The following is an 11,262-nucleotide window of genomic DNA, read 5'->3' on the forward strand; positions in this document are numbered from 1 at the left end:
AAATTACGACGCCATCGTTGAACGGTTGCACTACAACCGTAATCTGGCTGCGTTCAACAACTATCAACGGCGAAAAACCGCTGAGTTATCGTTGAGTTCTTTTAATCAACGCTACGTCACAAAAATCTAAAAGTTGTTGTACGATTTATAGTTCGCTGACTTAACGAACAAAATATCGTCTGCTACCCCTCCTTTAACTTTGTCCAATGACGTCACGACACCGATGAGCAACGGAAAAACCTGCTCCTCCGACCGCTAACTTCGTTGAGCAACATGACGTAGAAACCGAAAGTTAAAAAAAGCGCTGAGTCCGCTGAGTCCCGCTGAACGTAGCCAAATAACAATAACATTTCCTGAAGTTTAATAAAAAAAAAACACAATGTATCGTACATTTTCCATTGGCCTGGCTCGCCGCTCGCGCCCTTGCCTCCTCTAGAAGAAGGAATGGAATCGGCCGTCATCGCCTCGCCGTTAAGCGCTGCAGCTGCCGCGGCCTTGAAATTTATCTCCGAATACGGGTCTCGATTTTCCAGAAGTGAGTCCATAGAAATCTCATAGGTAACTAGAATGCTGTCGTGTAACTGGCAAATGGGCCAAACGCCGTGGCAGACGATAGCCAGATCTCAGCCAATCAGAGCTCAAAGAGTGGTTCTGCCAAGAATTTAATGTCACCAGAGAGAATGACGTCACCTATCTCCCGCTATAGTAGCAGATCCAAGGAGGATTATTATCCTCCTTGGCGGAACCACTCTACGGTCTCTCATTGGCTGAAGGTTCAAGGCGAACTGACGTCAAGCTCGGCCGTAGGCGGCAGCATTCTAGTTACCTATGAGGTTTCTATGAGTGAGTCAGTGACTCGGCTTGCAGCTGCAAGAGCTTTAGCATATAGTTGACGGCCGAAGTTCCGCTGTTAAAGCTCTGGCAAATTTATCTCCGCAGGTATACGTTACGTAGCTCTTCTGTAGCTGCAGTATCTCTTGCATGTAAAAGACCTTGATGGCATGTAAACAGTAAGCTGTATCCGCGACCGAAACAGCTCTAGGTGGCGATGCGGTGCCTTAGTTTTCCCGCCACTTCTTGTGTGTAGCGTCTGCTAGAGTCGAAAATAAATACATCTGGGGTCTATGACGTTCTGTGTTGTATTCTAATAATAAAACTAGTAACTTCTGAGGAAAATATTATATATTTTTATATATTTCAGGGCGATTTAAAACTTTGATTGTTAGTACCGTCTGCTAATGCGCGACCTGTTACTGCTTCCGTCTGCTGCCGAATGAGGGCGTATCCATAGTTTTCGGTCGCGAATTGATTTCTTACACGTATATTAAAATGATACTCATCGTAAAACGTTCAGCGTAAAGGCTCGTCCAATGAAATTTGTACACAAAACTGCGTTAGCGTGTTTAAAGGCTAGCTGCGTTGTCCTTGTGTTTGTTGCTCCTAGATTTAACCATATGTAACATAAGCACGCCATAAAAGCATTTTAAATAATGAAACCTTTTTCACGGGAAATGACGTAAATTACGTCATTTCCGATTCAGTAACGAAAAACGCGTCATCAGCTTTTCTGGTGGGAAACGGAAGTTAGTGAAGAATTCCTCGCGCGTTTAACTTTAACAATCTACAGTTTAGCTCGTGCATCGGGGTCACAACAATTTTTGCATTCTCGGGTATTATTGAAATATTTTTTATGGAAATGTTCTGCAGAGGCATACTTATGAGTAATTATGTTACATATGATTTAAGCACAGTTGAAATTCAGATTGTTTAATTTTCATTCCCCATTCAACCCCCGTGTCAATGTCGGGTGTTCTTGGGACCCCCGGAAAAAATAACACTTTCCAAGTCTGTGTGATAACCTCGCACATTAGTGAGCATTCGCTAACGAGATAATCAGGGTAAAAAAAGTTCAGGTTATTATTACCGTAATAAAAATTACCCTCAATGGTATAACAGTAATGGTGATGGAGCTCACTCGTTCAGCAGCAGATATTTTAAAATGGCAGTCTATTGACAGAACCATAAGTAACATAATAATAATAAGTATGACACTTCCTATTATTTTAAAGTGGCTGCTCGACTTGAAGTACCTCTTTTTTTCAATAGATGTCGCTAGCGTCGAAATAAAAAAGGCGTTACTTATAGGTACCCCTCACGTTGATTAGATCGTTTGTAAATTGGTCAATAACAAAAATTTACTGCAATTATAAACAATTTTTTTACATGGGATATATAATTTAGGTCCACTAAATTAGCTTCCTTTACCATAAATAGATGGCACCACGCTCTCCAGTAAGGTCGTGTTTTTCTAAGAATCGGATAGATTCATTCATGCGTCATCTCTAATAAGAGGAACCTTTTCATAATACAGGTGGCAATGATAAAGCCGCCACTTGCTTTAATGCTAATTTCCTGACCGAACCTTTTTTCGAAACTGACATTCTTGCCAACCACAAATCCCCAGAGGAAAGGAATAAGCAATTCCGTATTGACTCTCCCCTCCTTCGACACGCTGTTAACGATATTACCCAGATGTGGAATATGTGGAAGGGGAACACATCTGTTGACCCTTCTTTTTTTTTCCAATTTGACAACTTACCCAAGACTCGAAGCCAGCTTTTCCAGACGTACCCAGTAGCGGCCCTAGCAAGTTTTTCAGGCGGTATGCAACAAGTGTTTCCTTTTAACCAAGTAGCTTTTCTCGACGTTCTGTTTACAAGAAAAAAGGTTTCTATTATTTCAACAAGCAGTTTATAAACCATAGAAATAGAAATGAGACTAGAAGCACGATTAGATTGTGGTGAGATGTACGAGTTAAAAGGCAACCGTGAGAGTGGAATTGTCAGCATTCTTTGTGGGAGCACGCCATCTATTTTAAAATATTTAAAGTTCAATTTTTTTTTAATAGATGGCGCAATCCTGCGTGGATTAGTACCGATTCCACTCTCATGGCAGCCTTTTAGCTTGCCCGTTTTCCTTGAGATTACCGGATGGCGCAGTGGTTCTAGTCTCCTTTTTATTTCTATGATATAAACAGAACTTGCCGGTCCTGGCACTCGGAAATATTACTTCTTGGGGATTTCCTTGAAGCATGTTTTATTTAAGCGCCTATTAAATCTAGACGTCAACCAAGGTAATTTTTGGTGGTTTGATCTTTAAATTATTTCTAGTTTGTTTAGAGTCAACTAATTAACTTAAAAAATTAAAATATCATATTGTTTGCCGTCCTGGCGAACCTAAACCACTTATTATTATGTTTATATTATCATTGATTATCCAAAATCAGTTTGCAAAAATAGTTTAAAATTATACTTGAATGGAAATCAGCTGCAAAACTTTATGACAATCAACCCAAATAAAATAAACAGTTCAATATAAACATTTTAATGGTTATAATTTTTAAAGGTGTAAAACGTTTCCAATTGAATAAATTTTAAAATGGTATTTTTTAAATGACAAAAATTAAATAACCAATTGATGCTTTCAAAATTTACTTTTTAGTTTAAATAAATATAATACAGTAATATTTTAGTATCATTTTCTTACAGTAATTTAAGCGAACAGATAAAAAACAAGTTATAATTTGAGCTGACAGAACAAAATACAAAAACAAAGATAAACAAAAAATAGGGACATTAAAAAATATGATAGATTTCAAATTTTTTTCTATTAAAACAATAAACGTATTTGGACCTATTTTTGTTTTCCTAGTTTATTATCCTCAATCTAATCCTCTTTATTTGGGTCATAATACAATGAAGTAAAATATATTAATGCCATTCAGATCACAAAACAGATCGAATTAGAGATTATTTATATTTGGCTTAACTTATCAATAGAAATTTATCAAAAATAACCAAGCCACCTGACAGTCAATTCAAAGGCATTGAGAGGGGTGAAGTTTGTGCAGTATATCCCAGCCTGTTACTATCAGGTAAACAACGAATTTACGGTAATATTTCTATTTTACCAAAAACAATTATAATATATGGCACTATACATAAATAAACCATTTTAAGTCAAAGATATCACCAAGAACCTATTTAGGTAAATATTTTCTTGATATCACGGTATAGCAGGAATAACTTCAATAATTTTGATATATTTTTAGAAACTACCTCTCTACAGAATATTTTTTTTTGAAAATATTTATTTTTAGTGTAGAATATAGAAAAATGTTTAAAGTTTACCTAAAATTTGGCTATAAAAGAGGGAAGAAAATAAATCATCGGAATATTTCAGTACTAAAAAACAGTACCATTTCTATAACTATTCCACTTATAAAAAATATAAGTTCCAAAATCAGTGTAACAAAAGTAGGTCTCTAGTATAAACAGTTTCCTAAATTATATAACAAATATATACATTTATATATTTACGGTTTGCAAAAATTTAAAAGATTAAAAAAATTGCTAAATTGAAATTTTTTTTAGCAATTTCTTTTCTATGGAAAATTGTAGAATGATGCGAATATTTGGTCACCTAACTAAAAAATGTGGAAGTCCTATATTTGGTGCTAAACATCAGCCCTGATCCCCATAAATTAGTTTCATTATTGTGGCGTATGTCCCTGTTATAAATCCGACAAAGCCAAATAAGCAAATTATCACGTTTTTCGTAGACATCCAGTACCAATATGTTTTCGCTGTAAAATTTTAATATTAGATTAAATTCTCTATAAATAAATATTATAATTATTTAATATTTCCGGCCGAAAAGAATGTATTGAAAATTAGTAGAAGTATCAAAGCCATATAATTAATTAGCCTTTCTATAAATTACCTGTTTTCTCGTCTTAATGTTTCTTTTAAATCGCTGTCTTTATTATAAAGCTCAACATTTAATACTTCTACATTATATTCATTTTATTTTATAGAAATGACTTAATAATTAAGAAATTGGTTAATTAGGCATGTGCGAGTACTCAATCGAGCTTCAAAGATCGAAAAGCCTGAAAATGGTTCGAGCCTCAAATCGAGGCCTAGGCTTAACTTTCAAGTACTCGAAACTATTATTCTTACCAAAGCACTACTCGCAAGCTAAAAAAATTCCCTTTGGTCCCGCCTTAAGATCTCGTATTGGCTGAGGTACAAATCCTAGTGGTTTCTGATTGGTCCTTAATTTTAAATGTAGAAAACAAAACCAAAACCATGGCTGCGTTCAGTGACGCTCAACGGAGGGGAAATTGTTAATTAACCGTTGATCTGCGTTTGCAATCGTGATGTCACATCCGTTGAACGCTTTTTTACGATTTTTGTAAATGTTATAAAATGGCTGCGTTCAGTAACCTGCAGCAAATGCCACATTTTAAAATCTATCAAGCAGTTTCTTACTGGATGATTTTCCCAATTTCCGGTATGACGTTGCGCTGCTTGATCGATTGATACCATTTCAAGCTGCTGGGGGAGCCGGTTCATTCGTAGCGTGACGTCACAACGTTAAGGAGAGTAATGGCGTTTAAACGATTGCGTGAGAACAGAAAAGCATTCAGTAGCTCTTGACGTAACACTGCAAGAGATATGCAACGGTTCAGATACCGATGCAGGTCCGATTACTCTTACTGAACGCAGCCAATATCTTCTGTCGTGTCGTCTGCAACTAGCCTTCCAGTGTGCTGTAACTTCACGATTGCGTTTATCAATAAAATAACCGGCTCTTCCAGCCGCTTATTTCGTTGACTCTCCGTTTGCAAACGTGACTTCAATCCCGGACGTGAAAAAAGTCGTACAGTAGCGAATGCGCATTCAATGGTCCAACCATTTGCTGTTACTGAACGCGGCCTTAGAATTACATTATTTACAAAACATTGTTGTAATCCCTTGTATGGCCAATTATTAATTTAGACTTCACAAATATGGCTTCAAATAAACGTTAAAGCTCTGGCAGTAAATATTAGTGGTGTGCGAGTACTCGAAAATTGCGAGTACTCGTATAAAATTACGTATTCCGAGTCCGAGTCCGAGTACTCGGACTCGGAATACGTAATTTTATTACTCGCACGGGTACCCGATTCCCACGAAAAGGGTACATAATTACTCGAAGCGGACTCGAGTAAATAGATAATTTGAAAATTACCCGGCGAGTCTAATATTACTCAGCGAGTCCATTATTACTGGGCAAGTGCATTATTTCTCGGCGATTATTTAAACAGCGGCAAATAAATTTCAGACGAATTGGCCACGATAACTCGAATTGAACTCGATAAAAATTAGGACTCGAATTGGACTCGTTAAAAACATTCCGGACTCGTATTGGACTCGAAAGCTTTAAACCTAATTCTTTAGGACTCGAGGACTCGATCAAGTCCTTAATATTTGGACTCGAGGACTCGCGAGTTCAAGTTTCTAAGACTCGAGACTCGACTCGAATTTCAAAAAACAGGACTCGCACACCCTTAAGTAAATATTCTTTTAATGAAGTAATTGTAGAACCTAGTGATAGACCTAACCCTAATTATTCGAGTACTAGAAACCCTCTTTTTAAGCTAAGCCTAATTATTAGAGTATTGGAAACCACTTTTTAAGCTAAGGCTAAAAGCTTGAAAGCTCAATAAAATTTTAAAGCTCGGCTTGATACTTGAAAAGTGAAATTTTTCATACTCGAAGCTCAGCTCAAAACCCAAAAATCAAGGCTCGCACATGCCTAAACAAAACTTAAAAATGAAAAAATTGGTGAATATAATGCCACTTACAACATGGTTCATCCCAATACGTTATGCATTCCAAGATAGGTGGTATTATAAGAGCTAAAGAACTACTGGCCAGAGCACCAACCAAAGATATGAAAAGTTCTAAGTCTGGGATTGCTATCGCAAATAGATCTGAAAAGTAGACAATTAAGTATCTCAACTACAAAACAATAGTGTAAATATTATCTTACATGTTCCACAAACGCAAAGTGCTCTGAATGCCCATTCTAAGCGAGCCAAGCCTTTTTCCGTGAATCTATCAGCGAGGTAGTACTTTCTCTTCAAATATGGGAAGATGATTTGAACAGGAACGTAAAGTTGTATGGAGTAGGACAGAAAGATTGCCAAGGAAAACATAAATCGACAACTTTCATTTATACTGAAATGATAAAAGTTATTAGTATTAGTGTGAATACTTTACAATACATTGTATTAAAACGTACGGAGTTTTTGGTAGGGTATTTGTTATTGTTCCTTCAACGTCACTTCCATAATGCAAATAGCCATAAAATCCCATAGCTGTGTATAAACAGCTGACTAGCACCATTCCCGTGTTTAAAACACCGTTTAAACCACGAAAGTCTTCCGGATGTTCCATTTCATTTTCCAAAGGCAAAACCTATGAAGTGTGCAAATTAGGAAAAATAAACCTGCCTTAAATACAAAGATACATACAACGCCAATTCCTTCAAAAGCGTAAATGGCTGTTCCAAAATAAAGCGGTAGTTTGCTGATATCAACAGAGAGAGGTCGTGATGAAATTGGTGGAAAATCTTGGAAAAGGTTTACAAAAATGATACTAAGCCCCACAACTTGAAGAACATTGGCAAAAGCGGAGAACATTGCTAGGGTACGAAGACTTCTGATCATGTTTAGTGCAATTACAAATGGAAGCAATATTGACGTGTAACCAATAACACCAATTGGAAAGTCTTTTTCATCAGCATAACCAGCGATATTACTTATAGTCTGAAATAATTAAGATACATCAATATTCATGATTATACAGTTCATCAAGAATCCATAACGTACTTAACGTTATGGATTCCTGAGTTCATAAATTGGTTTTATCATTAGTAACATTGTAGCTATAAGTAGGACACAATGTTATCAGTTAATGACAGTTTGCGAATAATTGGAAGTTTCAAAACTATGAAATCTCTTCACTGGTAAAATTGCCAGTGCCGCATTATCCATAAGGCTGAGTGGTGTAGCTAGACTTTTTGTCACCCAGGGCGATCCCAAAGTTTGCCGCCACTCTCAATATACACCAGATTTCAGTCTATCTCTCCTCTGTCTTTTTCAAGAAATAGCTCATACGTAGGGCTGTTTGATTAGTGGTTTTCGGTTATAGAGTATCAAATTTTTTTCATCACGTACTTGATTACAGGGAAACTTTCTCTTATTCGAAAAAAAAAAACCTGAGTAATATTTTTTCATTCAAGAAATTATGAAATTAAATTTAAAATATTCCTTTAATTTAATTGAACCACAGTTTCCACAACTTTGAAGGTACTGTTTATTGCACCCAAAAAGTTGTAAAAACCCTCTTTGAACTTTGAAGGAACGAGGATAGAAAAAATAAATACTCAACGAGTTTAGAGAGCAGCTTTTTTGAGTAATTGGGTACCCAAATATGCAATTTTTTGGTACTTGGTAATCGACGAGTATTCTCCAATTACTTATTCGAGGTAGAGTTTGAGTACTCCACCTCAAAAAAGGCACAGCCCTACTCATATGAAAAATGACCCCCCCCCTAAAAATTGACGCCTGACGCAGCCTTCCCCTTGCTACGGCACTGGGGCCATGCCATGAGTTAATATGGCACTTAAAATTACTGCCAGGTTTGTAATATCTATCCAATAATTCGTCGATGTTTGAAAAAGTAATTGTAATTTTTACTTTTGCAAACATTTCAATTTTTACTAAGCCTTGGCTGTTCAGTAAAACACACCGAAAGTGGAAAATTTTCAAGTATTTAGAAAAGTTTCAATTTATACAGTTTCATAATAGTTTTGAACCAACCAGTTGAGTCATACTTATTGCAATTATGTTACTTATCATTTTATATTTTTTCAATTTACCCTTGAAAGACTGGTGACAACGAAAACGTAATAAACACAGCAAAATCCAAATTGTGTTAGTAGGAGGAAGAAATTAACCACTCCTTTTGAAAAAGCGGCATATTTTTGAAACCTTGAAGGCCCCATCTTAAAGGCATAATATACGACTTTGTCATAACCCAATGATCGGGCTTTAATCCTGGAAATAATAAAATTTGTATGAAATTAATGTTTAAGCAGTTTTTTTTAAGTTAAATAAAAGATATTTACCTATTTGATAAATTTTTATTACAGTTAACTAAGATATGCATACAGTGAATACATATCAAGCCCATTAAAGGTATACCTAACGTACCAACCTGAAATGATCATTGAAACGGTTTAAATCAATATTTTAAATAAAAATATAAAATTCCTACCAGTAATCCGGCATTAGAAAAGGCTTTCGGCATTGCTAATATGCCAGTTCCTAAATTACTCTTCAATAAGTGCATCATAGTTTGAAAGTTACTGAAATTAAATAATAATTTCAGAAATAAAATAAAAAATTCCAAATCAATTTGTATTATAAAAGTAAAATAAAATACCTGGTATATTTATTTTCAGTGTGAGATATTCCAACACTTTCCGTCCTGGCACGACCAAATTCATCGTCCATAGTTGGATCGTACATACTCCCCCCTTCAATTGTGCGTCCATCCGATAAATTACTCGCCTGACTGTCAAATAGAAGAGGGCTATTCTCCTTTTTCACCCGGCCAGAGTCAGTAAAATCCATGGCCAGCTTGGAAGCGCAAAAAATTAATTTTTTTATAATAAAAGCCATTTGCTATTTGCAAAATTAAGATTTTTTGGGTTTAACCGTCAAGCCGGGGTCAAGTCAATATACTATTATTTATTCTAAAAGAATGGTTTCCCCTATTTATTGACTTTACGTGGGTGCTATCACAAGCATTTGTAAATGGCTTTCAAATGCACGCGTCATTTTGGTGGGAAAACTACAATCTAAAATCTGGGAAACTAAATAAAAAATACTAAAGAAACCTTAAATGGACCAAAAGCACTTCTAAGATTAGATTTTATCAATCCTGAATGATTCTAACTATCAATAACTGTACTTCAAACAGTTTGTGGAAAATTTTCGCAGATTTTTAGTTATTTAACACCAATGACTCAATTTGGGCTTAAAAAGACTATGAACTTTCATTTTTCTTAACTTTAATAATTCCACTAAATAAAATTGACTTATGTAATAGTTCAAAAATAGATTTAGACCTATTAAATTGTAAAATAAAACTTACACATTCTGAATTTCTTTCACCTAGTGTAAGTCGAGACATTTTTAACTAATTACCAGGCATTAAATCTTTAAATGAAAGACACTGATCAGCGTGAAGGGGGCGGATGCCACGAGATAATTTTCTAGATCATACAGCAACCCTATATTTGCTAATCAATATAGTCTTCGTAGGTCAAAAGATAACTGATAATTTCAACATCATTTTTTAAATTACTAACTTAGCACTATGAACTATAAATGTATTGAATTAATAGTGATTTCTCTAAAGATTACAAGATTATAAAGCTGAGCATAATTTTGAAATTCTTTAAGCCCTTATCAATGATAACTTATAAATGTCTGGGGAAACTAATATCAATCAAACAGCCTTGTGCAGTTTATAGTAGGGATAGATAGTTTTCTTATGGCACAATATGGAAGAGTTACTTTACATTGTGATGATGCAGATATATTTTTACCTTCTTTATCTCAGAGATTTTAAAATTTATAAAATGATCACGCATTAAAAAGGGGGGACTAGAAAAGGTAGATGTACAAGAGTTTCGATTTAAAATTTTGCTCTGATTAGCTAGAGTAATTTGGCCTTCGTTTTTTAATTAATGTATCTGGTATTTTAAGAGGAGACACACAAAGCAGAAACGCATTCCGAATCAATAAAAGTACTCACGCTAAAGTTGACAAAGAAATCGATAAATGAAATCACTTATTTTAATAAAAAAAAATTATAATTATGCATTACCTAAATTTAGATCGTTTTGACAGTTTGATGTTTGACTTGTTGACAAATATTGTAGCAGACGGAAAATAAAAGTAAAAACACCTCTTATTCCTGATAGGCAGTCCGCTCCACCTCCCAGCTTCTTTAGGCCATGACATCAACTCGTCAGCTGACTTTGAAGGTACTTTTAACAAGCTCGGTTCGTAACAATATGCTATAGACCCTACATTAACGAAATGGGGCAAAGAAGTTTACAATAAATTTCTGATGGGCCTTACAAACTAGGAAATAATTTAACGAGGTCTATATTATCTTTGGTCTTTATTTATTTATTTATTTATTTATTCAAGAAAGGAACTCTCGAAAATCCACAAGGGCTTGTACACGAGCTTCGTTACAAAGAGGTACGATGTACAAACATGGCAGAATTAAATTAAAAGGAACAGAATAATACACAAATAAGAAAAAATAAAATTGACCCTACAACTGATAT

At 35.2% G+C, this 11,262-nt stretch overlaps 1 protein-coding gene across 3 annotated transcripts; it reads right to left on the bottom strand.

Moving 5' to 3' along the window:
• Positions 1 to 3,457: 3,457 nt before the first annotated feature.
• On the bottom strand, positions 3,458 to 10,932 carry LOC149943657 (proton-coupled amino acid transporter 1-like). 3 transcript variants are annotated; one of them, XM_090175046.1, is made up of 10 exons: positions 10,719 to 10,860; positions 9,339 to 9,535; positions 9,171 to 9,261; positions 9,022 to 9,110; positions 8,773 to 8,950; positions 7,364 to 7,657; positions 7,132 to 7,307; positions 6,880 to 7,067; positions 6,692 to 6,820; positions 3,458 to 4,645 (listed from the first exon to the last, which is right to left on the bottom strand). In XM_090175046.1, exons 2-10 carry the CDS (start codon positions 9,527 to 9,529, stop codon positions 4,524 to 4,526), a joined length of 1,458 nt encoding a protein of 485 aa, XP_090031172.1. In that variant the 5' UTR covers positions 9,530 to 9,535; positions 10,719 to 10,860; the 3' UTR covers positions 3,458 to 4,523. The 3 variants fall into 3 exon arrangements, with proteins under 3 accessions (XP_090031172.1, XP_090031170.1, XP_090031171.1); XM_090175044.1 differs by lacking the exon at positions 10,719 to 10,860 and adding an exon at positions 10,053 to 10,474; XM_090175045.1 differs by having other exon boundaries at positions 3,459 to 4,645; positions 10,791 to 10,932.
• Between the last annotated feature and the right edge of the window lie 330 nt (positions 10,933 to 11,262).

Source organism: Leiobunum rupestre, chromosome 5 (assembly GCF_980474605.1).
Source record: "Leiobunum rupestre chromosome 5, qqLeiRupe1.1.hap1, whole genome shotgun sequence".
NCBI lineage: Eukaryota > Metazoa > Arthropoda > Arachnida > Opiliones > Sclerosomatidae > Leiobunum > Leiobunum rupestre.

Coding starts and splice junctions, on each gene's coding strand:
- LOC149943657 (XM_090175044.1), bottom strand. CDS start 10,091: ATGTCTCGACTTACACTAGGTGAAAGAAATTCAGAATGT. Junction 9,262..9,338: donor ACTGAAAATAAATATACCAG/GTATTTTATTTT, acceptor ATTTAATTTCAG/TAACTTTCAAACTATGATGC. Junction 7,068..7,131: donor AATACCCTACCAAAAACTCC/GTACGTTTTAAT, acceptor TTATCATTTCAG/TATAAATGAAAGTTGTCGAT.